Here is a 27,998-nt window from a genome sequence, read left to right as displayed (position 1 = left end):
TCTACATGTTGATTATCGAGTGTGTTTTATCTCAAGAAAGTTTGAATTAAGGTTTGTTTTGACTGAAGTTTCTCCTTGTTGGATATTTTAAGTTCGTCATTTATTTTAAAATTGTAAGTGTATTTACAATATTATTTATTAGTTTTTACATGTGAATAAATATTTTATCTCAAAGTTGTCTTTGTTCTTGCTTTTGACTGCAACCACTAATAAAATGTAATTTTAATGTCAATGTAAAAAAAATTTAAATAAATAAAATAAATTTGCGAACAAAAGAAAAGACCATTAACAACGACAAATGTGAATATTTTCCACTGTTATTTAGAATTTTTCCTGGTGCTAGTTTAGCAACACTTATATAGTAATCTTCCAAGACACTTCATGTTTGTTTGTTTAATTCTAATAATTGATTAAGTCCTTATTTTACTCAGGACAGTGCATTTAGTGGCAACATGTCGTGGCTCCCTAAATTAATTTGTAACCTTTTATATATAGACTATAAAACCAATCTTTATTGCTATCAATACCACACATATTTTAAATCAATATAATTCTACTACGAAGATATTCTTAATATACTACTGACTCGAAATGAAAACTTAGTGTATGTGATAATTATTTCAATTTGGACCGTATTGATCGCTTGGAGCCGGAACCATCGCGCTCCGAGCCCGACGTTTCAAGGGGGAACTATTTTGAAGACGGACACAAGCATGAGTCTCCCTGCAGCTGGAAGTCAGGTACTTAGATCTACTTTTATATTCATGATTCCACTAAACTTCCACTAACTAAATAAACGAAACAAGAAAAGAAAGCACGCGTTCAGTCCCAATCTAATGCTCCATAAATAAAGTCTAGACTACCGTCAAATTCCTTTGATAGCCTCGAGTTTAGCCCGAGTCCCTTTTACTCTGTCAAATATAGTGTTGACAAGGGGAAATGACTCTGGGTGTTGTTGTCCGTGTACAGGCTGTTCGATGGACACTGAGGAGCTTCGGTTCAGTTGTAATCCGTCCTGCCCCACGTGGAAGACATGTCCTGCGACCTCTTCAGCCCGTGCCGCGTAGATTCCTCTGCTCGCCCTCCGTCCTGGGCAGCAAGCCGCCGCAGCGCAGCCACGACAACCCCCAGGCAGAGCTCTCCCTGCGCTCTCTACTTGACATGGGCTTCACGGAGACCCAGGCCGAGCAGGTCTACGACGCCGTGTCCAAGAAGAGAGGGAAGAGTGGGGCGGAGCCGGCCCTTTCCGCCCTCAAATCTCTTTTCCTGCTGGGTCTCAACCCTTCCACTGCGCTGAAGGCGCTGGAGAAGTGTCCCGATCTCTACCACGTCGACGAGTCCCAGTTCAACCAGCGCCTGGCTAACCTGCGGAAACTGGGATTTGTCGAAGGTGAGACTCACCAGAACATTTCATCGTGACATTTAAATCCATCCCTTAATGTTAACATTGTCCCCTGACCCCTCACCCGACAGGCGGTCTCCAAAGAGTGGTGTCCTTCTACCCCCAGATCCTCACCATCCCTGTGAAGAGAACAAAGCGTGCGGTGATGTTCCTGCGGGGGAAATGCCAGTTCACGGTTCAGCAGGTCACCGACATCCTGAGAGAGTCACCGGCTGTAGTGCAGGATGACCTGGGCCAGCTGGAGTACAAGTTCCAGGTCAGGATCGGAACTTGAACTTTGTGCTTGTAATTATTAAGCATCTGTCACTGCCTTTTCTAGGTAGTCATCTTTCTCTATGTTCGCTAAAGGTTTCGTGTGTTTTTGCGTAGTGGACCGTCATTGCTTCGATTGGTTCAACCTCACAAGCCACATTTTGTGACATCAAAAAAATGCTTGATCTAGGGTTCGTACCAGGGTACATTGAGGTGCTTGTTTTTAATCCTCAGAAATGTAAGTCCTTGAATACCTTGAAAATACCCCTTTTGTGCTGAAGTGCTCAAAAAATGCGAGAGAGAATGCTGAAAATTGGTAGATATGATTTCATAATGAATAGATAATAATTATGATAATGTTTGTATAATAAAAGACAATGAGATTAAGATTATATAAAAAAATTAATTAATAAAGATGACAATGAAAATGTATTTTATTTGTTTAGTGTGAAGTAAGTGAAAATTAAAAAAGATTGTGCTTAAAAAAAGTACTTGAAAGTCCTTGCTTTTCTTTTTTTCATATTTTTCCCATGAAATTTGCACATTAAACAATCTTCATAGTCAAAGACATTCTTGCGTTGTTTTTGTTATAATTATTATTTGTTTAATTTGTAGTATAAATTTCCAATGGTTGTTTCCAACATCATGTTTCTGGATCTTTCCACAGTACGTCTACTTCCGCATGGGCCTTAAGCAGTCGGAGATGGTGAAGGCCAAGTTGTTCCGCTTTTCCCTGGACGAGGTGCGCTGTAGACACTGCTTCTTGGAGCGTCGGGGCCTGTACGAGACTCCCGACAAGAAAGGACAGACACTCATCCAGAACCCCAAACTCAGCCACATCCTCCACCTGGACCAGGACACCTACCTCACAAATGTTGCTAAGGCGACCGTGGAAGAATATGTCACCTTTCAGAAAATGATGGCGAGGGAATGGCGGGAAGAGGAACTCGAGAGGGACATGGAATCTGTGAGTGATGACGAGGATGAGGAAGATGATTATGAAGACGAAGAAAAGGGGTTCGAGAGTAGGTACACGAGGACGAGAAAAAAATGAGTCTTAGCCAATGATTGAAGGAGAAAATAAAAGATATAAAAATTATGAAGTCACTTGGAAAATAAAAGTCCTGTCAACTTATTGTTTCTACTACCACTAGAGTGAATCCTAATACAGAAGCACAGTGTCTACCAGGCCTTGTTTTGGTCTTTATTTACTCCCCTCAACCCTTTAGTATCCATAACAACAGGTTAAATGCACCGTTAGATTTCATCTTCACTTATTCACTTGACTGTGCATTCCATCACTGGTATCCACACATTCCTACCTGTGTATGAGACAACAGGACGAGCACATCATGCTGATGATTGAGATCATACTATATCAAGTGTTCCATTATGGAGATGTCAACCCCCTGTAAACAGTTGTGTATGTTTTCACAGTGACTTGGGTAATACTGTAGGTATTTGTCTTGTACCTGTGTTTTTCTAGTGGCGGGGTATGGGAAGCCAACCCAGCATTCCAACCCATCCTAGTGTCACATTTGAACCTACTGTATGGAAAATGAATAGTCCCCAATAATCTTAATCTGCTTGTTTCTGGATGTGTGAGGAAACCAGAGCGTCTCTGCGGAAAACCCCATGCAATGTGAAGAACAAACTAATAAATACAAATGGTGTTCTCTTTAAAGAAGGTAAAGAAGGTCGGAATTATTTCATACACATTTAAACGGAGCTTTTTTAAACCCAGTCTGAGGACATCGCACATGAGCAAAAGCGGAGTGGTTTATAGCACTACCCCGTAGCGATGCAACCGCGAAGTGGCCGGAGCTCTCTACATCTCTATATTATCTCTGCGAGTCAACAACGACAGCGTCAGAAGATAAGGCTGGTGCTCCGCAAGAGTCACACAGAGCAGCCATTGATTTATAGGAGCATTACGCCTAATGGATGAGTAACGCTCACAGCACTGACCGCTCGGGACCTCAGGTAAGGAGACTCATTCAGGCTCCTTTGCCACCGGGGGGGAAATTATTTTGACCAAACGTCAACTTTGTCCAATCAATAGTTTTATCGATAACTGTGTCTGCACTATGTCATGTGAATCAAGTTAATTTTGGGCCTTGTTTTGTGTATATAAACTTAAAAGAAATATGTAGTATGATGTAGAAAAACTGGAAACTATATATTTGCGTTATTTTATACATAAATTGAAGAATGGTTATTAAAACCTGACCAGATATTGGAAATGTATGTCCTATACAAGATGAAATACTGTATGTGTGGCAAAAGTGCTTCGGTTCTAATTCTTGGGAATGGCCATTTCTCTGCAGGTTGGGTCACATTTGAATATTGTGCTTGTGTATTCAAATATTGACATGGATCATCAAACCTTTACCGCCACCGTCTGTGTACTGCAAAGCTTCTTTTATATTTTATCTTGACAGAAGCTATGTCATTTGTATATTTTGCCAGTTGTCTTGGTGTCAACACTAGAGATTACAAATGGAGTCCACACATTGGGTAATACTGTATTCTTTTAATTGCATTCCTTTGTTGATCCCAGTGGTAACAATATTGCATATTTCCAGTTGCCATTTAGAATTGCCAGATCGCCGCTTGGGAAATGGTTCTGGAAAGTATGTAAAATGGATAACAGGGTTTTCAAAAATTTATTACAGGCTTGCCGCTCAATTAAAAATTACATTATTGCTTTGTGTTTCCCTGAACAGGAAGCTGCTGGAAGAAGTGGTCGACAGAGCCATAAACACACTTATCTGACAGGAAAAACATCTTAAAACACACACCAGTAAAAAGTCTCTTTTGAGAACAACACAGTTCCTTCCATAAGGGAAAATGTCTCCTTCACTGAAAATGGCAAACCTGACCCAGGAATGGTTTGAAGTTCTGCAGATCTGGCACCTGGAGTTGTTCTTCATCCCCGCCACAATAGTGACCCTGGTCACCTTGCTGACCAACCCTGTCCTCCTGGCATGCATCTTCCTGTCTCCTGCCCTGCGCCAGGAGACCCGTTACCTGCTGGTGGCCAACACCTTGGCGGCAGACATGTTCTTCCTCGTGCTCAACCTGGCCACGATGTTCTGCAACGCTGCGGGGGCAAGGATTCCTCAGCTGCTTTGTGAGCTGGACACGGCGGTGACCATCACCGCCTACTGCTGCGCCATCCTGACCGTCACCCTCATGGTGGCCGACACCTACGCCGCCGTCCGCTGGCCGCTGCGCTACCGCGACCTTCTGCCGCCCGCCCGCACCCATCGCATACTGCTGGTGGTGTGGGTGCTGGCGGCCTTGTACCCCTTCTCCCTGGTGATCATGATGGAGGTGTTCAGGGACGCCCCGGCCGAGAAAACCTCCGTCTGTCTCGTCCTCATCTCCCTGGGCTTCATCCAGGCCAACAACATGGACGTCCACATCTACTTCTCGGTGGCGGTGATCGTCTGCACCGCGTTCATCGCCTACTGCTACGTGCGACTCTACATGGTCACCAAGACCCAGGGCATCTGGCAGAGCCGCTACTCCCGGGCCCGGGTCACGCTGCTGGCCCACATGCTCATGCTGCTGCTCTACTTCACGCCGGGCCTCGTCTTCACCATCGAGCTCTTCCTCTTCCAGAAGGAGGACATGAGTCCGGACACGCGGGTGTGGATCAGCACGGTCAACATGTGCGTGCTCATGCTGCTGCCGCGGGCCTTCGCTCCCTTCCTGTACGGACTGAGGTACCGAGAGATCTCCGAAACGCTGCAGCAGCACCTGCAACGGCACAGGAGATTCTGTCAAAGAAACGTGGCGTGAAAGCCGTCGGTCATCTGGCAGATACATCGACAGGATGAATGAAGACAGACTTGTCAAAATGACAAATAACAGATTAAAATAAAAAAAGTACGAATAAAAAAATTAACAATCTTTTTTTCAAATAGTGAAATTGTTGTATTGCCTGCATCTAAAACGGACATGACATGATGAAGATGTATTTTATTATGCTCTAAATATATATATAAAAGAGCAAAAAAGGGAAATGTCTGAGAGGGAATCCCATTATTCATGATGTGAATCATCTTTAATATCCTTTCTTTTTTATGTGCCGTGACATGTTATTGGCTGAAATAACAATTATTCAACCAACTCTATTGTTCCCTGGTGCTATTTTCATCAGCGTCTTTTAACTTTGTCTCACAGTATGTACACCTTGGAGTGGCTTGTGATTATTTTTGCTTTAGTTACAAAAGACTCCAGATGAAAACAACGTCCCGATTTGAGGGTTTTCTCTCCTTAACACTTAATCCTTATGTGGAGATAAAATAAAACCAAGAAGAGATATTCCGTACTACCAACATGTAGGATAAGATTAGGCAGCGTAAGAGCCATTTTCTCTATGGGCAACCACTCGGATTCAGTTTTATAACCACAGTATGGGGCAAATCACCGCATTAGCAAACAAATGGACGATCGACTTATCAATGTGAGGCAGTAGAACAGATTGAGTGTCACCCTCGCCTCCTGCTCAGCGTTCCACAAATTGGCGGAAACGGGTGAACAGCATGTACTGACGGCAGCGATGTGGAGTGAAAGGGACCTGGTTCTGTCTTTGCTGTGCGCCTTCAGCAACTGGTACAACAGCTCGGGCCACACGGATGAGCCCGTCTTCCGGTCTGCGCACGCCAACACCTCCGATGGCTTCCAGGGGCAGGTGGAGCTCTTCACCAGGGAGATGCAGGTCTTCATGCCCCCGCGCCACACCAGGGTCCTACAGGTGTGGCCCATCCTGGGCTTCCTGGCCGTCTGCCTGATCGTTCCGGTCATCCTGGCCAAGATACTAACCAGGTGAGTCGGGCGGAACTCGTTCTTCAAGCTTGAAATTGAACATCGAAAAGAGAAAGGATGATTTCTCGAAACTCTTGTAGGCCGCAGATGTGCCAGGAGACGCGCTACATTCTGTTGGCCAACGTCCTGCTCAGCGACCTGCTCTTTCTGACCGTGAACTTGCTGAGCACCTGTCTGAATGCTGCCGGGGTGCTCATGTCCAAGTGGGCCTGCGCTGCCATGCTCTTCCTGCTGATGGTGCCGTACAGCTCTGGAATCCTCACCACCAAAGCCATGGTCCTGGACACATTACTGGCCGTGCTGGTTCCTCTGCGGTACTTTGCTCTGTGGCCCGTGTCCAGGTAATGCCAGTTGGGAAAAAAACCCAAAAACTAAACCAGAGCATCTACCGTGCAGTATACAGAATAACTCAGAATTCAAGTGCTTAATGACTCATGTGCTCCGCATTGATTGTAGGCGCTGCCCGTATTTTCAGTTGATGAGTCAGTGTATCTAGCTGTTATTTAGAATGTAGGTAATTAACAGCGCTTCTTCCCGGTCCGCCTTGCTGTATTCATGACCTCTTTTTGTTCCCCTCCTTATCTTCCTTTGTTTGATTGAGGCACATACTGTATACTCAATCAAATGTTGTGTGTTTTCTATAGAACCAGGAGGGCCATTATTGCTATCTGGGCCGTGTCAGCGGTATTACCAACAGGCGCTGTGGGTGTTTTCCTGTGGTACCTCTCCATCGGACCCTGCTCCCTCCACCTGTGCTCGTTCCCACTCCTCCTGGTGCTCATTGTCAGCTACCACACACCCATGCAGGTGCTTTCCATATGACCAGCGTAGCCACTGTGTGCTGTCTGATAATCCCGCCGGTTGCTTTCCCGGCTGATCGCACTCTCCTTGATAGGTGACCATGCTCCTAGCCGTGGCTGCCATCCTGCTGATCCTACTCCTGGTCTTCTCTGGCTACGTGGCCGTCTGCTGCCGCACCTGCAAAGCGGGCGCGTGGAAAGGGGAGCGCTCGTCCCGGGCCAAGGGGACCTTCCTCACCCACTACCTCCACCTCTTCCTGTCCTTCTGCCCCGTGCTGATCTTGACCATCAAGCTGATGCTGTACTGCCACCACGGTGTCCTGGACCTGCGCTCCAACCTGTGGGTGTCCCTGGTGCTCGGCAACGTGCTGCTGGTGCTGCCCAAGGCCCTGGCACCGTACCTGTACGGCCTCAGATACAGAGACCTGAGAGAGGCCCTGCTCACCTTCTACGGCCTGAAAAGTACCGCCGTGGTCACCCTGTGATCTGGACCTGGAGCGCTTGGGATCCAAGAAATGGGATTTAAAAAAAGGAACTCGGTGTGTGTGTGTGTGTGTGTGTGTGTGTGTTTTGTTATTCATTAATGATTGATTAATAAGAGGCAATGATGTGAACATGTAAATTACTTCTTACACGTGGTTTCTAAAAGTCATTAGGTGCTAAATGTGAGGCCGCAATAAATATCCTGAAGAGAGAACGCAGTTTAAACAGGCCATTTATTTTTCACGGTTGGGTTAACCCTTTCAGGGAGCTGCATAAGTACTGGCATGTGGTGCAACAGAGTAAAGAAGTGTAATCCTTTGTTCGAGTTGAGCTCCTCCCTCACCTGTGACTCATGTGTTCCATATCATATAGCACAAGGCTTCGGCCTAAAGATATCTGTTGTTTATCAAATGACATATGACTTTCTCTGGTTTCGACTGCGAACTTGATGCTTTTAGGCCATTCACACCAAACTATTATAAACATGGAACCCATATGGGATGCCTATGTCCGATATTTATTATGCCACTTGTATGACTTTAAACGTTCAATATTACTAACAGTACCAGAAAAACACCTCCAAACTTAACCTTTACACGTTTTCCGTGACACAAGCTCCTTTTGGCTTCGTCACCACTTCCTTTCCTCTTTCCCAAACTTGTTTTTGTTTTGTTCACAGTTGAGTTTTGTTTGCAAACAAAGGAGAGCCACGTGGAGAGGCGGTGGAATCTGGGAAATGGTGTTTCCTGCGGCTCACGACTAATGGGCCGGCGCGACGAGTAAACTACATTACCCATAAGACATCGCCACCCCCCCCCCCCCTCCAGCTGACCGGGCTCCAGGGGGACGGAGTTTCCGTGGGCCTTGACAAGTATATCTGGGTCCTGTGTTTACAGTAACTTAGAGTTCTTTGTCTTTGCCCTCAATAACAAAATCAAAATGCCTCGGCGGTGTAACGACCCGCTCTTCTCCTCAAAACTCTTTGGGCGTGCTTGTTAGAAGCGGCATTTGATCGGAGTTCAGTTTAATCCGATAAAGTTTTTGTTCTGAACTTTATTTTTTATTTTTTTATTTTTAATTTTTTTATTTTTTTTTACTTCTAAGTTCGATAGTCTGAAGAAAAAGCTTCACCTGGGAAAAAAAAACAAAACCCCCAAAACTTCCGGAAAAGGTACGAGTCTGTGCACGCTGGTGTGACGCGTATTTGGACAAACTTTATGTTACAGTATTTATTGTTTCCTTTCGAATAGAATAATTATCTGCACATTAATGTCCGCATGGTCCAGGGTCTAACGGTCGGCAAGAGACATGTTTCCTCGTGACGTACTAGAATATCTGGCCTGGCCACAGGACAACCAAAACAACAACAACAACTATAATAATAATAATAATAATAATAACAATAATGATAATAATAAAAATAATAATAATAAACGCCTGAGAATAACATTAATAAACAAATACTACGTAATTATAATTTAAAAAAAAAAAGACAAGCAATCCATGGGATAGATGTGGGAAACAAAGTTCTTTCGTGTGTATATTTATTTTTATTTTGTTATATTACGTTTTATTTACGGTGTAATTGTGGATCATTATATGTCGAAAACGCAACGTCTCCTTTCCGAACACTTCATGAATAGTGCAATGAACGAATAAAACTACGTTTGTAGTAAATAAATATTGCCCCATATGTATGAAGTATGTATGTGTTTTATTGTGTGATGTGTTCTATACGGTTCTTCGGCACATGCGGTAAGTGATCGGAACAGCTGCACGCGTTCGACTGTTTGGAAAGCACCAGGTCGGGCTTCCTCGCGAATAGCGAACGCGTCAGGAATATGACCCGTGGCCAAACATTTTCGTCGAGGAGTTGATCATTCTCGCGGGAGCCCACACGAAAAACAAGGGCCTCGGAGCGTCGCTCCCTCTGCAGCTTTCCCTCCGACCCGCTCCACATGGCTCCACATGCTTTGAGGATGTTGACAAGGCTTCAAATGCACCTTGTACCACTGGAAAAGCACCAGTGCGGTTGCAGTGTTGTGTATAAGAAGTGCATACTTTATAGCACGTGATACATCTTAAAAAGGCTGTTTTTTTTTAACCACTGCAGGAGGGGTTAATATACTTGTACCTTCTGAGGTAATAAAATGCTGAGGGAGGGGGCAGAAAAAAACCCAGTAAAGATGAGGAAGATGGAAAATAACATGATCCGCTGATTTCCTTTTTTGCGACTTGAAACTTTATTGTTCATAAAAGGGTGACGTAGCCGCTCATAATCGCCTCACTCCCCGTTCAAAACAAACTTGACTGACATGTAGGTCGGCCTTCAAACCGTTGCTCAACCTCTCCCGCCAGTTCCTCTTTGTCCTCAAGGTTTCCAACCAGTGTGTTGTGCTGCGGGGCACAACTGTCTTTAGTTAGGATGAAGGATGTGTTACATAGATTTGTGGCCAGCTCAAATTTCTTCTTCCTTGCAACGGCTATTTTAACCCAGTAGTGATTCAAGCCAGATAAGAAGTTTGAGTTAGTGTAGGTTGTTTTCGACCTGCTACACACATTGGACTTTGTTTATACTTTGTTTCCTTATATCCTTATGTAGTGACACACGCTATAGAATCACATCAGAGGTGTTGAATCATGAATTGCACAATATTTGTTTGTTTTCTCTTTTTTATTTATTATTATTATTATTATTATTATTATTTATATTTATACTCTCTTTTGTCCCTCTTCAGATTCCTCAAAGAATCTGCGGAAGCTCCGCGTTGACAGTGGCAGCCATGGTGTTGATTCTGGGCCGAAGGTTGAACAGGGAAGACTCTGGCACCAGAGACTCCCCTGCCGTCAAACGCAAGGTGCCTCCAAATGACACAACCCTTCTTCGGGGCTGATTATCTCTGTTTGTTAATGCTATTGTAGCCTTTAAAAAAAAAAAAACATGCTTTATTGTCTCATTAGGTCTTTGAGGTGGACCCCAAGACTTTGGCCAGCCAGGAAGTATTTGACTTCTCCTCAGGCTCTTCCCACTCCGAAGCAATCCTCCAGGTCTTCAATGAGTTTCGTGACTGCCGCCTGTTCACCGACGTGGTGATCAGTGTGCAGGGCCGGGAGTTCCCCTGCCACCGCGCCGTGCTCTCCGCCTGCTCCTCGTACTTCAGAGCCATGTTCTGCAACGACCACCGCGAGAGCCGCGAAATGCTAGTGGAGATCAACGGCATCCTGGCCGAGGCCATGGACTCCTTCCTCAGCTACGTCTACACGGGCCGCGCCAAAATCACCACTGAGAATGTGCAGTTCCTCTTCGAGACCTCGAGCCTGTTCCAGATAACCACATTGCGTGACGCCTGTGCAAAGTTCCTCGAGGACCAGCTGGACCCCTGCAACTGCCTGGGCATCCAGCGCTTTGCCGACGCCCACGCCCTCAAGCAGCTGGCCAGTCGCTGCCGCATCTACGCCCTGGCCAACTTCTCAGAGGTGGCCCAGCATGAGGAGTTCCTCGACCTACGCAGAGAGGAGCTGGAAGAGTACATCGCCAGCGATGAGCTGGCCATCGGTAAGGAGGAGGTGGTGTTTGAGGCGGTAATGCGATGGGTTTACCAAAGTGTGGAGCACAGGAAGCCCATGCTTAAGGACCTGCTGCACCACGTCCGCCTGCCTCTGCTGCACCCAAACTACTTTGTCCAGACAGTGGAGGGAGACCAGCTCATCCAGAATGCTCCAGAATGCTACCAGCTGCTCCACGAGGCCAGGCGCTACCATGTGCTGGGCAACGAGATGATGTCACCCAGAACACGCCCACGCAGGTACCCTTCATCTCCTCTGTATGGGATAAAATTATCGTCGATAGACGTGATCACAAAGTTGAGCACAGTTCCTGCATCCACACCTTCTTTTGAACAAGGAAACACTATCATTCAATTATGAATTACACACTGAGCTGTAGTAAAGAGGAATTGAATTAGAACATCAGCTCTCTTCCTCCTTGGCTTAGTCCAAATTCAGAGTTCCAGGGAAAAGCTTTTACAAGATTGAGGTAGTCAAAATAGACGATCGTTCTGACTTGTTGGGAAGGAAATCGTTTCGTTTGAACTTTGCTTTTCCTTCAGCCCTTTCATGGGTTAAGAGGTGTTTTCCCGCTCTGAAGAGCAGGAGATCAGCGAGAGATTAATAGGACACGTTTTCAAGACGGGAGCGCCCCACTCTTGTCTTTCACCCCGTGTGGTTTGGGATATAAATGAATCCAATAACCCTATAAAATGTCATCAGTTTGTGCGTCGCAAAGAGAGAAGGAGACAGTGAGAGAAAGGAAGACGGGGCTGATCAGACAAAGCCATCATTGACTGAGGTTTGTTTTTAACTGGCCTTATTTTGAAATGATTATGTATCAAGGGGGGAAGGAAGGTTGGGAAAGGGCATGTCGGTACATATGCTCCGGTAAAAAAGGGACAGTGTTCCAAGAACCGCGATCACGGAATGTTGAGTGTTGTTGTCATACCAGTAGGTGGAACTCACCTTGCTCACATGTTCAGGTTCATGAGCGTACTTCCTCGTTCGTTTTTTCCACCACGCTACACGTCTTCTCAGTATCTGGTCGCATGTTAGAGCTTGATATTTTGTGTACAGAGGCTCAGAACAACTGAAAGTCAAATATCGAGACACAATAACGAGCATCTGGTGGCCAAGTGAAAAGTTAACAACAGAGCAGCTGTCCTTCTTCCCCAGAGCAACGGCAAGGGTTAAGTGTGAGCAGTGAGTGGGTTAGCAGGGCTGTGTGACGTATGTCTACATCGTACTGTGTCAGTATCCAGGCAGATTGGATGGGATCAGCCAGCCATGCATGCTGTTTGTCTACCTACCGGCTGCTTCTGCCGCCCCGGGGCCCCGATCTTTCTGTTCCTGCTATAAACAGATGCCTTATACACACCTCCATTTGTACCCATACCGGGGGCCACTGGGTGATCAAGTCCCCCAGGTGTCTAACTGGTCTAGTTAGAGTCTTTCCACGGCTTCTTAATTACAAATGAGATATTCACACATGTGTGGCCACACACACACAACACGTTATCTGAGCACTTGATCAAATCACCACCTCCTCCCCGGCGCTGCCACATACACAACACAATTCCTCGTTAAAGCACGCTGGAACACGGAGGAACAGGCATAGGGAATGATTTGGGTCTTTTTGGATTCTTTGTTCACAAGGCAACAATCAATACAATACAACAAAATCATAGTGAAAACCACCAAAGTTATTTACAAACCTGTAAATAAAACATATACACTGAGGTGAAAAGTCTCGTATAGGGGTATAGGAGAATAGTTTTGACCTGGGTGGCGGGGAGTAGGATGGGAAGAGCAAAGGGAAACAAAGAAAGATGCTCAAGCACCAGAGCGGGGGACCCGTTCTCGTAGAAGCGTTTTCCACGAGAGCTCAGTTGAAGTTTTTTCTTCTGGATAAAGGCAGCATAATAAGTCTCTATTTTGAACTTTCAGGATGATTGAAAATCATATTGAGCGTGGAAGATAAGATTTAGTCCAGCCGTTGTTGAGCGATAATGATACCCTTTGATGGATATTTTTGTTTTGATGTAATCTTTTCTTTGAAGATAAGTATAGCCACGGCAGCAGGAACCACCGATCTGTCTCTCATCGCCTGCCTTCTGTGATTATATTTCAGTGTGTAAATGTCGTGCTGTCGATGTTATTATTTGCTCAAACTCCGTGATCTGATGAGATACTATTGTTGCTGTGTCTACGTTTTTGTGCAGTATTTTCATGTCCTCTGTGTTGGTGTTTTCTTTGAGCCCTCTGACTTTCTGTCTCATCGTCTCCCTCCACCCCTCGGCCTTATTCCGTGCAGGTCGACGGGCTTCTCCGAGGTGATCGTGGTGGTGGGGGGCTGCGAACGGGTCGGGGGCTTCAACCTGCCGTACACGGAGTGCTACGACCCGGTCACGGGAGAGTGGAAGTCGCTGGCCAAACTCCCCGAGTTCACCAAGTCAGAGTACGCGGTGTGTGCCCTCCGCAACGACATCCTGGTTTCAGGTGAGAGACAAATGTTCCGACATGAATGTACGTATCCATTAAAGTGTATTTGTGTCTACTGATGCACCGAATGCAGTTTTCTGCATTTCGATTCTTTCTTTCTAAGAACTATAATTGACAGCACGCAGACATTTTTGTAACTTTACTTTAATGGAAAATTTAATTGTATGTTCATAATAAAACCCTGGAATATATAATAACTTTTACATTTTCTCCCTGGTTATAGGCACTTCTCTCACTCTTACTCAAACAAATCTCAAAATAAAAAAGTGCTTTTTTGTACTAATAATATCCAGCTCTGCAGCGCAATCAGAGCTGAGATCGCTCCTCACGGCCCGGGAACCTCTGCATTGGGGAAAATAGCGACGTCGCTTGTCAGGTTTTTGTAACGAGCAACCATGTTTTTTGAAACCACCCCAAAAAACTGCAACCTGTGATTTCAAGCGACTTAACGTTGAGTATTATAAATGGGTTATGTATTTTAATGCAACATCAAACTATATCGATATAAATGGTATTGTCTCATCCTATATCTTGTTTGAAAATATATCGATATACCATAAAAAGTCAGTCGATATACCGCCCAGCCCTAGCATGACGTGAACCATCGTGCCACAAAAATGGTGGATGTCAATTTGACCGGCAAAGAATCGGATATATCGGCCGGTCAGCGGTCATGGCCGATCAAAGCTGGAAACCGGCCGATTTGGGTCGCCGGCCGATCAAATGATGCATCTCTATTTTTGTTCAATGCCTAACAAAAAAATCTGCTGTAGTCTTAAGCTACACATGGCTGAACAGCCGTTAAGTCTCATGGTGGAGTTGCAGGAAGGGCTGTCGCAAGATGGCAGTTTGCCCTGTGTTATTTTTACAGCCACAGCCTGAGTCAAAGGAAAATTTGAGAGCAACATCTGGATGCACTCTCTAGGCTCTGTGTCAAGGGAGGCCCTCATTGGCCGAATCCACCGCTCTCTTTGTAATCATTGGACAGCGCGCCATCTCACCCGCCTTTGTATAAACTACACGGCATTCTCAGATTCCCGAAGGAGTAGGCAATCAGCTGACATCTACTTTGGGCTATCCACTGCTATAGACGGGAATCTAGGTGGTTTACACTGAGCTTATGGCTGCGTCCGTCATTGGCCCACACTGGTGCGACAACGTGAGACTATTGTGGTTGAAAATCTGATGCAAAATACTACCTGCTAGTCCGTTTCATTAGTTGGAGCTATTTGTGATAGTGATTAATTATAAGAATTACAAGGTGTTTTCCTCCCATTTTAATTGTAATTCTAAAAAGAATGCTTTCCAGGAGTGAGCAGCGAAGCAATAAGACGTGCGTGTGAGAGTGGTTTCCGCTGGGAAACCTCCTTCTTGTTATCCGCGTCCGACGGTAGAGACCTGAGACAAAGCCGGGAGTGAGAAAAATGGAGAAAGAGTGAGGGAGCGCGGTGTGTATGTATTTCCATGTTCTCCCTGTGCCAGGTCCTCATGTGTGCTATCAATCTCCCCGCAAGCGCTGCCTGGAAAAGTCAGCATACCTCTCTCTCTCTCTCTCACTCTCTCTCACACACACACACTCACCCTCCCCTCACCAGGACTGGCTGGGACAAAAAATTTTGAAAACGTGATTGGGCCAGCCCAGTCTCAGTATTGAAAATGAACCAACAGGTCGCTGTTGCTGCATCATGTGCCGGCGTTGGACAATTTTTATTTTTTTATTAAAAATTATATCGGCCCCAAGGTGTACTGCCCACCGGGAAAATGCCCGGTAAGCCGGATTACCAGTCCACCCCCTCCCCACACACTTTCTAAAGGGATTCATAAGCGTCTTTCTCTTTCTTCATTTGCCCCTCTATTAATTTGTCTCGATGCCCCTCTTCATATTAGTCTTTTTCAGACTTTTTCCTATTTTTTTTTTTTTTATTTTTTACCGTACACCCCACCCCACCCACTCCTGCCGTCCATGTCACTTGGAGCTGGTGCAGATAGACCCGGGGGCGTCTGGGTCTCCGGCACAACTTGAGTGTTAAACAGGATGGGTCGCCATTCGGTACATATCACAGCCTTCCTGTCCTGGGACAGAGAGCCTGACCACGACTTAATTACTGTCACGTCTACGTCTACAGTGTTACCGTTATCTTAAAACAATCTTAAAACACTCCACTATCCTAAAACAAGATTCAACTGTGGGCAGACGGCATTGAATATCTTAGTTGATGGATAGCAGTTGCATCATTCATAAGTGATCATCTATTATTTGCAACAAGTGTACAGTCTAACATACAGTAGTTAAGTGGGATGGTTGTCAGGTGAGTATTCTCAGGTTCCTCCCCTCAAAACCAGGAATTCCATAGTATTCGGCACTCGATTATTATAGATAACCAAAGAGGTCGTTAAAAAACAAAGGGACGGACTGTATTAAACTGTGTATAGGTATAGGCAAATTTAGGTTCCGTGAGAACAATCATTCCAGTCCTCCCACAGTCAACTATTCGAGATGCCACTCAACAACTGTGGCTAGCAACAGCGCACGTCCTCTGTGATGATTAACGCTTTTCCTCCAAGTTACACATAGACCAGTTATCGGCGTAGGTGTACAGAACTATATGTGAAGTATGACAGGTACTTTTTTTTTTAAGCTAATTTGACTAAAGTGACTCCTCTGAGGCTCCACACTGTCTGACCTGAGGCATGTGAGGAATTAGACGTTTAGACGGAATAGAAGGAAAGGTGTCTCTCTGTCACCGTCTGGGCTGGGTTGTCTGCTTCCCTACTGCGGCTTGAAAAGAATATCTCTGCCCGACGGCAGACGAGTACAAAAGAGAACGAGACACCTTTCGTTTTGACGGGCAAATTCATCATTTGGCCCGGATATTGCTTCGTCGCCTCTTGTTAATGAAATCCAAACCTCTGACGAAATACCTTGTCAAATCCCTGTTGTACTTAACGCTCCTTTTAGAAAGGTTGTCGAAACTACCTCCCGGGGTAAATTTGTCTCTAGAATGAGGGGGTGGGGAGGGGGCACTGAAGGTGTGGGGCACCCCTTTTATTAATTTTCATGTTCCATACTAACTGATACCACCATGGTATCAATTTATGTCCCAGTGTGAAATAACACAGCTTGTCACTGTGTTCATCTTGATGTTATCCATAGTGCTCATGCACAAAACACACACACACACACACACACACACACACACACACACACACACACACACACACACACACGTGCGCCCTGAACTAGGGCTTTGAACACGGGACCTCAGACAAAAGATTGATACGGCTCCAAAAAACGCTGCAGTAACCACAGAGCATGATCACCATTGTTATCTTTTACGGAGCTTTTGAGCTTGAGCTTTTTCGTCGCTATTCCTTAAAGGTCATTGCTATTTGCGCTGTGTTGTATTTCGGCTTAGCCTATATTTCATTCCTTTGGGCTTTGTCATGCCTGGCGGGCTTTTCTAGAAAGCAGCCCCCTGTTTTGTTCCGCGAAGGATCAACAGACAGGTGTGTGGAAAGACAGGTGGGGAATGGGGTAAATAGAGAGCAAGAGAGAGCGAGAGAGAGAGACTCTTGTTAGGGCTTGTTAAAAAACATGCTTTGGTCACACTTGAACCTGGTTGGCTGTCTTTTGTGTTGTTCAAGGTCTGGTTTAGATAAAAAAAAAAAAAGAAAAGGCTTTTTATCAGTGATGTTTGCTTTGAGATAAAGCTGAGGAGCTCCAGCCAAAGGAGCTGCTCTGGTGTCTCATGTATCCCTTTTGTTCCAAGAAACCAACAGTAATATATTTGACACAGTGTGTATGTGAGATGGTGTGAGAGAGAGTGCCTTTGTGTGTGTGTTTATACTGTACAACTGTAATAACTAAGTAAATACATATATTACATTTATATAATACCTTTATATACCCATACCAATAATTTATCCTCTGCATAGAATTGCATTTGTATAGCTATCTATCTATCTATCTATCTATCTATCTATCTATCTATCTATCTATCTATCTATCTATCTATCTATCTATCTATCTATTTATTTTCTACCCCAACCTAATCATATGTAGATCATATGATATGCAATAATCACCATGACAAAATTCCGCGTACATACAAATACTCATTCTGATTCTGGTTTTGATTCAGATTCTGATATGTGAATGGGAGACTATCGTCCCATTGAGACCCAGTTATGAATTGAAATGTGGTTTTGAGATTAAAAACGTAATCCCATCAAAGTTTGGGAAATGCCCTCGGCACTGGCATTGAACTGGTCTTAAAAATTGGCTCATAAATGCATTGAAACACAAATTCCCAGTGAAAAGCGTTGGATGGAAATATGCTGAAGTGACTAATATGTGTGAAATGTGCTTTACTTCCAGGCGGTCGCATCAACAGCCGGGACGTGTGGATGTACAACTCTCAGCTCAACCTGTGGATCCGAGTCGCCTCCCTCAACAAAGGCCGCTGGAGACACAAGATGGCCGTCCTGCTGGGCAAGGTAAATATTGACTTGCGTCCATCAAGCTGTCGTTGAAGTCCCTGTGAAGCAAAAATAAATATGTGCTCGGAGTTTGTCACACCACAGAAAAACTTGTTATTAACCACCCAGCCAAATTTGAATGATTAAAAAAATTGGCAAGTACATACAATTTGGTTTCAAAATAGTGGAAAAAAAGGCAGTTCCGTCTGCTCTGAGATCCTGAAACCTGACACCCTGGAGAGCCACTGCAGGGACTCCCGTTCAGCGAGCACAAAGCACACACCCCTTGTGCCAAAGAACATGTAGTTTTAAGAGCAGTATCAATCTTGTGTCTGGGTGGGGGGTGGGGGGTTCTCATGAGTCGGCTCACAAGTGGCGGGTGGACAAAACAAACAGGGTTACTTAAAACAGGGGTTTATCAAAAGATCGCTCTGATCGAGGCTGCGGAGCTGTTCCGAGTGCTGAGCTCCCTGTTCCGCGGTGGCTTTATATAGTGTTAGGTGATGGGCCATGAAAAGTAGGGCCACAGTGCATCATCCAGCCCTGAGTTTGTCATTGCACGCAGCAGTGGTTAATTGATCATGTGCATATGTGTGTGGGCTTAGTAGCTATTGACTTATAATAGCGTAACATGTGTTACATGCATGTCCTTTCGTAGTCTCATTCTGGCTTTCGAAGATTTCCCCGTACCGGTACTTCAGGAGGAGTCATGGGAGTACCAGGTGACTGGCAGTGATATTGTATCGAAACAAATCATATATGTCCATTTAGTTTGTCCGGGGAGTTGTAAACCGCCAGTGTCGGATCATTTGATATGTCCAGTGACGGCTCTAACGGATATAATTTGCGTTAAATGAAACAGGGAAAAACAGCCAACGCCTGACCTGGCAGAATTGCCAAGCCCATTGATCAGTCATCACTCAGTACAAGGACATGTATTCAATCGCCACTGCCAGGAAAAATAAAACATCTTCCGTGGTGTTTCTGCACAGGCTCTTGGGTCCATATAGATTCTATCCAAAACAGGAATGCCGATCTGGCAGTCGTTTGATTTCTGAGTCACAGTCAGGTTTCTATGTTCTTACACGTGAGCCGACCGGTGAGCTCCTACACATCAGCGGCTCTACTCTCGTACCGCGTCTACTTACGGCTGCCCCAGGACCTCCATAGCTCCATGCCAGCGGCTCGCTCCTCTTGGAGGAGGAGCAGGGAAGCAGTCCGGAACTCCAGATTGCGCTGCGTTTGTTGCTGCGTTCGCAGTGTTCTGTTGAAACTCGGAACACATTGGCGAGAGTCCAACACACACAGAAATGTTGTGGAATTTGCATAAGAAGATTTTAATCACAAATAACCGATCTATTGAACAGATATTCTTAACCGTCCGTTTTGTTACGAAAGGTCCCTCAACTTGATAGACATGTTTGGGAAAGACTTATCCTAATGCAAAACAAACAGTGACCATTTATAATATGTAGTGCATGTAATGTTTACCTCCAGGACAACGTCCGTGCTGTAATTATATGTTATTAGCATTGTGCTGAGTGGCACCTGAGACAAACACACACGACACTGGGATGAGTCATTTTGACAAACACCACTCAATTGTATACACAAACATGCATTCATACATGTAGAACCCATGTTCAGTACATGCCCAAACCCACACAAACACAAACACAGGCTCATTCACAAATTCCTCCGTGGCTTTGAGTTCAATAGGGCCGTAGTTATTTTGCGGCGAAAGGGCACGACAACGATTGCGCAAACATCCTCCCTTTGCACCCTGGAGGTCTGCTCGCTGCTAGATCTGCGAGATGATCTTGAAGTCGCTTTTCCTTACCAAAGCAGCCCAGATGGCGAGATCTGCCCTTCCACGGAATTAAACAAAGACAAACGCAGACGCACATACACTAACACATGCACGTGTACAGGCAAAAAGCAAACACACACACAGTTATACCACCGCAATGAGGTCATAAACTGCCGTGGCCGCACCTTGACTGCAACACCGTTTTAAACCCCACACCGAGTAGAAACAACAACAGGTTCTTCATCCCATATCGCTGGGGGTCCACTTGGTGGTCTTACGCACGCTCTCAAAACATGAGGCCAGGGGTCCTTCAAGAGGGTCCGGGGGGGCCCCAGCAAAATGAGGAGGATTGTTCGAGAATGACCGCCCAAGAGGAAAACCAGTTTCGTCATGTTTGTGGAGGAAAGACTAAAATTGTGAAATCAAGGTTTTAATACCGGTCTGTAATGGAGCATCACTTTTTAATCCTGTGTTTTGGTATTTCTCTGTTCAATTGGTCACCATTTGTTTTTGTTATCCGCACGGTCTCTCCACTCCTCTTTATCTCCATGCCTTAGCTCACTTCACCATGAATCATTTCCTCAGCAGGGTTTTGTCGTTTTAGCTGTTTCCGCGCCGTACCTATAGAAAAGCCGCCCGCAGTCCGTCCGCGAGGAACGGTTAATCATTTAGGATCGCATACCTTGGAGCATGCGCTACGGCCGCGGAGGTTGCGTGGAATGCACACCTCTTGACATAGCGTGCCCTGTGGGGTGCTCATCGAGTGTGTGCGGCGCGGCGGAGACAAACACCACGGAGGGATCTGAGGCCTTCCCCCTTCAAAAACACCCTCCCAAAGAGTCTCTGTTTGATTGACTCCAGTCCCGGAGTTAGGGTTTGTTTGTTTGTTTGTGTGTTTATTTCTTCATTGTTTTTCATTTCCCTCCACTGTCCTGTTGAGAGAGGTGAAACTATTGCATTGCAGATAGCCAAGCGTTCCATCTGCTTCCCGATATATGTTCCTTTTTATTCTCTTCTTTCTTTCTTTCTTTCTTTCTTTCTTTCTTTCTTTCTCTCTTTCTCTGTCTTTCTTTCTTCCCTCTTTCTTTCTTACTGTCTTGGTCCTCCTCCCTGCCTCATTGTTTTTACTCTTGGAGAGGCAGGAACGGCTTCGGGGCTGAAATGTTGCATTAGACCAACTTGTTTAGAAGGCGTCCATATATTATAACCGCTAGTGAGGTTTATTGTCTGCTGCACATCTTTCTCATCATTTCCATTCATTGGTGAATAACAGATCTCTTCACGAAGAACTCTTTCTCTACAAAAGAAAACGGTTATACCAGCCATCCATGAACACACTCCGTTCTCATCACCCAGCCTGCGGCTCTTCTGTCAAAAAGGAGATTTATCTCCAACACATCGGAAATGGCATGATTCCTCCCTGACACAGTAGTTCTCATACTAGAGATCCACTTGACAAATATCACATGGCCATGTCATGCCATTCATTACACACAGTCTCTGCACGATTTGGCAGTTGGTTTTTGTCAGCCACCCAATTACATTGTTTGTGGGAATAAAACAATTATAATCGTGCTACATGTAATATCAGTCATTTGACTCCTGCCAAATATTTTTTGATGTTGATGGCATCTTCTGTTGCTGGCATCACTACTTCAGGTGATAAGACAGCATGAATCAAAAGCCATCAGCAGAGGAGTGTTTGCATCTTGCAATGTGTCTGTGAAACATAATTTGTAATGTTTGTTGTGAAGCATTGTGTCAGTCTTGTTGCTGACTGGTTCTCTTTCCACCTAGGCGCAAAATCTGTCTCGTACCCACAGATCTCACAGATCAAATGCATGGCAATAACACATCTGCCTCTCAGTAGTTAATGACTTTGTGTGTATGTATTGTATTAATAGTCAGACAGACAGGCTCATTACAGTCGGTTCTAATGAAATGCATCGAGCGTTCCCATCCGTCAATCTCACTCCCGTCCTCCGATCTGTTCGTCCGCAGGTCTACTCCGTCGGCGGCTACGACGGCCAGAGTCGCCTGAGCAGCGTGGAGTGCTACGACTCCTTCTCCAACCGCTGGACGGAGGTGGCGCCCATGAAGGAGGCTGTCAGCTCCCCGGCCGTGGTCAGCTGTGCCGGCAAGCTCTTCGTCATCGGAGGGGGCCCAGACGACAACACCTGCTCCGACAAGGTGGGGGAACGCGGCAGATGTGTGCGTCTAAATGACAGGACCCACGAGCCGGTAACGACAGTGGGATGTAAACACTGTCGCAAGAACCCGCTGAGAAGATGACGATGGCATGCGAAGGAGCTGCTTACCCAGCTTGTTAGGCGTTCACTTCAGTTTGGGAATTAGCTTTTTTATCTTCTGTTGGGAGGACACCGTTTAGCCCCAGGACCAAAGCCCAAGGCTCCGGGACATTATAATCCACATGTCCCTGTCTGTCTTTCTTGTTGATCTGGAGTGCATCAGTTTGCTAACTGCGTGATTCACTAGTTGAACTCATTGTCTTTATGGTAATCTACATGCGTGGTGTGGTTTTTCAGGTTTGGCGGAGCCTATATTATGAGTCACTGAATGAAGTCATGAGTCATTGAACTCTGAGGGGATGACCCCTTGGATGATGTGACACGTGGACCAAGAAGAGTGAGGATGTTGGTTTTAAAATAAGTGAAATCCCTCCTCGTGGTCCCAGCATCAGTAACAAAACCCTTCGCAGAAGATTTAGAACTGATTTCTTCACAACGGAAATGTAATTCTTTAATTATTGGACCGTGAGATGGGCGAGCTGACGAGAGTTAAATATGACATTCAATCTGTTTCCCTGGGTCAGGAATGTTTGGGGGTTGGTGATTCCTTCTTGTTTTCCAAAGGGAGCTGTGAGCTGGCAGTAAACAGGAAGACAGTGGCATTCACAAGAGCAGGAATTCAAGCTACAGTTGGGAGACGTTCTCGTCCTGGTAATAGCTGGTTCCACTGGATCATTTGTAGCATTCCATCCACGCACACACACACAGAATAGAAGACAAAAGGAGCAGTATCTCCTCGGTGGCTCGATTAGGTGCGTCTGGGAGTCTATTTGTGTCAGAATGCGTGGCCTTTGGGGCGAGAGTTCATCATGGCCTCTGACCGTCTCCAGCGGTTTATGTCTGCTACGGGTTGTCCACTTGGTCCCCAAGGAGGTCACATGATCCTTCGCAGTCCATGCCTACACGCATGTTGTTCACATTAGCGGCAGTAACGAGAGACAGCGTAGGAAGAGCGGCTATTTGGGAGTTTGGGAGGAAACCGCCGAGGGAAAGGGAATGCAGGGATTGGCTGCGAGCCCACATAGTATCCAGTGGCAGTCTTCCAAACTACGGAATACGATACACTTATTTTCCAAAGTTCTCTACATTCTTTGCCCGTAAAGAGTGGAAAGAAGAACAGAAGGAAAACACCATGTGCTTTCTCACCCCAAACAAAGTAAACATTAATTTCAGTGCGCAATATCACGCTGCTCTTGTTTTCCAAAATCCACATCAAACCAAACAAACTCTCCATCGCAGGTCCAGTGCTACGATCCAGAGACGGATACCTGGCTGCTGAGGGCCAACATCCCCATCGCCAAGCGCTGCATCACGGCCGTGTCCCTCAACAACCTGATCTACGTGTCCGGAGGCCTCACCAAGTCCATCTTCTGCTATGACCCCGTTGAGGACTACTGGATGCACGTGGTCCACACCTTCAGCAAACAGGTAACAAGGCACAACAACAGGCTCCATGGGTTCAACCACTCAAGGATTCTACATCTGCCGTCAGATGTCTCCCTCTTACACTCTCTCTCTCTCTCTCTCTCTCTCTCTCTCTCTCTCTCTCTCTCTCTCTCTCTCTCTCTCTCTCTCTCTCTCTCTCTCTCTCTCTCTCTCTCTCTCTCTCTCTCTCTCTCTCTCTCTCTCTCTCTCTCTCTCTCTCTCTCTCTCTCTCTCTCTCTCTCTCTCTCCCCCCTCGCTACTGCCTCCCTGCAGGAGAGCTGCGGCATGTCCGTGTGCAACGGGAAGGTCTTCATCCTCGGAGGCCGAGGGGAGACCGGCGAGGCGTCAGACAGCATCCTGTGCTACGACCCGGCCACGGGCATCATCACCGGAGTGGCGGCCATGCCCCGACCCATTTCCTACCACGGCTGCGTCACCATCCACCGCTACAATGAAAAGTTCCACAGGCCCTGACCATAGGGATTCTCACACACACACACACACACACACACACACACACACACACACACACACACACACACACAGACACACACACACACGGACAGTTTGCTTCAAAAAGGTCTGTGTTGTGACCGTATTTTGTTTTCTTGTAGCTTCATGTAGCAACACTCATGCCCTTCATGGTGTTTCTGTACGACCACCCAACGGTTGTTAATGCCGCTGACACCAAATATCTGTAATTCTATTCAAGGTTGGATGACGTAAAATAGGAAAGCAAACCACCATATGAAATGGTTTTATAATACTGTGAACAAGTGCATTTGATGTAAGGTCACAGCAGTGAAATTATTACAATTACATAAGGAGGTGGTATTTAGGCCATAAGATCATAGACATATATTGAATTTGATTGATTTGTTTTTTGATGGTTGGAGAGGAATGATAAAGCTTCTCAACTAAATTAAGTCTGTGCAGAACAGCAGCCTGGACGGCAGATTCTCAGATTCTCCATTCTAATTACCCGCCTTTTTATGTATTTTAATTTGTAGTTTTAAAGTAAACTTCCAGGCAGCAGGCCTCTTATTACTGCTCTAAATGTTGCCTGGTATCACACCAACATCAAGGTTTCCAATAAGCTCACATGCTCACAGATAGTAATAACAAGCAAGTAAAGACTTTAAGATTGGAAGATATCCCTGCAAAAAAACAGGCAGATTCTGTATCAATATTTACTTAGGAAAGACCAGGCTTCATTGTGAGGTCTCTGCTGGATACATTCAAATAATAATGTAGGCACTCCCATGCTACTGCGGCATCATCTGCTAGAAGATGGACATCTGTTATGCCCACAACATTTACACAGTACGACCCGATAAACACCTGGAAACACAGCATGCAAGCTGTGTATAATTTTTTTTAACCCTCACTATCAGTCGATAAGTGAATTAGTAAATGTCGAATCTGACCCTTGAACCGGTGGAGGCAGAGAAGGAAGGAAAGGCAAAAAAAAAAAAAAATGCTGCAAACGGATTGTCTACCGTTATCTGCTAGGCTCTTTCCCCTGACCCCAACAGGCCTCTCTCTCTCTCTCTCTCTCTCTCTGTCAGTCAGGTATTCCCTCCTTCCCCCTGCTACGGTTCTGATTCCACCGTGGCTTCCTCGTTCTCTGTTTATCACCACTTCTCACTTCCCTCGTGTGTTTGTGTTTCTGCCGTGTCAGCACCAGTCGTACTTCCCTGGAAACACTGCGTGCCTCTTTACATAAGTCTGGAAGCCATTTTAATATTCCATACATAACTGATATTTAATTTTTTTTATTTTAAATTATACTTCTATTACCTTTTTTTGTATTTTACAAGTGAATTGTATTATTATTATTGTTGTTGTGTTTTTTGTAAGTTTAGTGAAGTGTTTCTATCACATATTAATAGATAATATTATCGGGTGTGTGGGTGTGACATTATTCGTCAGAAGCCTTTGCAGTTCAAACTCGAAGACTACTCTGAATAAGTGTGTATGATTTGATTAAGGGGATTGAAATACTTACAGTATGTGTCGTGCCTGAATGCGCAGACTACAGAGAGCTATCCAAAGGTTGTAGTGGAAACACTGCGGATCGTTCTCTATTTAAAAGTCTGCTTGGCCTCTTATTTCCAACCTGATCAGAACTTTATCAGCGCTGCGCAACCACTCACCAGTACACTTACATGACAAACCCTCCCCCCCAAAAAAACGGGGTAACCACGGAAACCTCCATGCGTGTATGGTTGGCGTTGATAGACTAGAGATATTGCTGTGAATATGGTAACTTTATAACATTTTTTGTATTCATCCATTATTTAAATGTATCTCTCTTAAATTTACATATTGTGTGGATGTGTTTTTGTTTTTTTTAATCAAGAGCCCCAAATTGTGCACTTTGACAGAAGCCTGTTTAACGTACAACTATGTAAATAGGAATTTTTTTTTTAACTTTTTTTTTTTTACTGTATCAGTAAATGTTCTTTGCATTCATCCGACGTATGTGAGTGAGTGAGTGAGGGTCTCGTCGCTGCCCCCTGCAGGTCACAGCCTGTCATGGCTCATTGTACCACCAACCACCATCTGGTCAATTTGTCTTGCTACCACTGTAGAGGCATTTTGTTGTGGGATTATATACCTACAGTCCGATCAGAATTCTGTGCTTACCAGCAGAGGCTAGACAAGCAAAAGGAAGAAAGAAAATAAAGAAATAAAAATAAAGACAGAGAGCGAGGTGGCGTGAGAGTGAGAATGAGCGTGTGTGCGTCTTTGATTTCACTGAGTATTTACTCCCAATTGGATAAAAGTCCGGGTCTTTTGTAACTCATTGAAATATCGATTTTTTTTTTTGTTGTATTCTTTAAGCCGTGTTTTCATGTCTCTGATTTTGTTGCGGTGAGTTTTTGGGATTGTGTGTGTTGTTAGAATGTGAGTGTATTTGGGCTGTATGTAATGGGCTCAATTTGATGGACAATCGTGACATGCGAAGCAGGATGGAGGCTTTCATCTGCTAACCGTTGTGCCTGGATATGAATCTAAAAGAGAAACTATGTGATGCTGATATGAATATATTGGCATCATGAATTGTAATACTCTTTAATTGAACTCTGAAGCTTTGAGTGGCAGTATGTTGAGCTTTGTAATGGCTGGAGTGTGTGTGTGTGTGTGTGTGTGTGTGTGTGTGTGTGTGTGTGTGTGTGTGTGTGTGTGTGTGTGTGTGTGTGTGTGTGTGTGTGTGTGTGTGTGTGTGAATCATCAATAAAGTTCTTCTATCCAAAGTGAAATGTGCTTAGTTTTTTTTTTATCAGTGAAGGTACGTAAATAGTTTCCCTGCCAGCCGTTGTTTCCATGTCTGATATGCTGTTCTCATACAGCAGCCAGAAGAAGGAGCCTTTCATTAACTGATGCTGGCACCACGGCACTGATAAGGATGAGGCGTCCCCACAAAATAAATATATGTACCATTTCATAAATAAAAACAAAACAGTATACTATACACTGATCAGCCACAACATTAAAACCACCACTAATAACCGCTAACCATTGGAACCAATGCTTTCGCTCGGGTGTTTATGTTAGAAATTGTACATTGTGGTGTGTTCATGTCGCGATGCTGGTCTGGATCATCTTCAGTTTCCAAAGTGGTGAAAATAAAGTTAAAAACAAAGCACTACATTTTTGGTTAAATGCAGCATTGGCTGCATTTTTTTTATTATACGTTTTTTAAATCTCTTTGCAGTGATTCTAAACTTTTTTTTTTGTATATGAAGGACCCCCGGTTTGATGCGACCAGGCATTTAATATGATTTTCTCTATTAGAGATGATTTTGCAAGACTAACATCTTTCAAATGTAATAATTTTTTGCTGGGGACCCTCAGGGACCAAAAAGAGGAGTTGGAGATGAAGAAAAGATTATATATAATGAGAGACTTTGTGATTAAGTGAGATTAAACCCATGGAGGATCGCCCATGGGTTCAGACAGTTCAGACAGTATCAATCATCAACCACAAACATTAAGTAATAAGCACCCAATAAAGTTCCTCATATAAATCTTCAAAAATAAGTGAGAAGCTTAAAAATTCATTACAACAATTATAGGTTTTAATAATTCAAAAAACAAACCGACAGAGAACTCAATGAACCATTATGTTTTGTGTTTTTTTACAA

General features: G+C 44.8%; 4 protein-coding genes across 4 annotated transcripts; all 4 read left to right on the top strand.

The window, feature by feature from the left end:
• Nucleotides 1-713: 713 nt before the first annotated feature.
• mterf4 (mitochondrial transcription termination factor 4) lies at nt 714-3,296 on the top strand (the record flags this gene model as incomplete). The annotated part of the gene is made up of 4 exons (XM_080011098.1): nt 714-740; nt 970-1,390; nt 1,474-1,658; nt 2,322-3,296. 4 exons carry the CDS (start codon nt 714-716, stop codon nt 2,706-2,708), a joined length of 1,020 nt encoding a protein of 339 aa, XP_079867224.1. The 3' UTR covers nt 2,709-3,296.
• A 1,226-nt stretch (nt 3,297-4,522) lies between these two features.
• On the top strand, nt 4,523-5,461 carry LOC307238351 (putative G-protein coupled receptor 148; the record flags this gene model as incomplete). Its single annotated transcript, XM_080011284.1, has 1 exon — nt 4,523-5,461. One exon carries the CDS (start codon nt 4,523-4,525, stop codon nt 5,459-5,461), a length of 939 nt encoding a protein of 312 aa, XP_079867410.1.
• Nucleotides 5,462-6,224: 763 nt separating this feature from the next.
• LOC307238350 (putative G-protein coupled receptor 148) lies at nt 6,225-7,775 on the top strand (the record flags this gene model as incomplete). The annotated part of the gene is made up of 4 exons (XM_080011283.1): nt 6,225-6,490; nt 6,571-6,831; nt 7,135-7,297; nt 7,386-7,775. 4 exons carry the CDS (start codon nt 6,225-6,227, stop codon nt 7,773-7,775), a joined length of 1,080 nt encoding a protein of 359 aa, XP_079867409.1.
• Nucleotides 7,776-8,707: 932 nt separating this feature from the next.
• Nucleotides 8,708-27,087, top strand: klhl24a (kelch-like family member 24a). The gene is made up of 8 exons (XM_080010878.1): nt 8,708-8,944; nt 10,512-10,631; nt 10,735-11,579; nt 13,637-13,821; nt 18,203-18,321; nt 22,115-22,303; nt 23,662-23,850; nt 24,121-27,087. Exons 2-8 carry the CDS (start codon nt 10,557-10,559, stop codon nt 24,319-24,321), a joined length of 1,803 nt encoding a protein of 600 aa, XP_079867004.1. The 5' UTR covers nt 8,708-8,944; nt 10,512-10,556; the 3' UTR covers nt 24,322-27,087.
• Nucleotides 27,088-27,998: the final 911 nt, after the last annotated feature.

The sequence above is a fragment of the Zeus faber genome (assembly GCF_960531495.2).
Source record: "Zeus faber genome assembly, chromosome: 12".
NCBI lineage: Eukaryota > Metazoa > Chordata > Actinopteri > Zeiformes > Zeidae > Zeus > Zeus faber.
Note: the sequence above shows the minus strand (reverse complement) of the source record. Positions and strands in the feature narration are given on the sequence as shown.

What these genes read in the sequence shown, in the direction of transcription:
- klhl24a (XM_080010878.1), top strand. Translation starts at nt 10,557, where the DNA reads ATGGTGTTGATTCTGGGCCGAAGGTTGAACAGGGAAGACTCTGGCACC. An exon ending in CAACGACATCCTGGTTTCAG is followed by an intron (nt 13,822 to 18,202) that starts GTGAGAGACAAA and finishes CTTTACTTCCAG; the next exon opens with GCGGTCGCATCAACAGCCGG. An exon ending in TGGCCGTCCTGCTGGGCAAG is followed by an intron (nt 18,322 to 22,114) that starts GTAAATATTGAC and finishes GTTCGTCCGCAG; the next exon opens with GTCTACTCCGTCGGCGGCTA.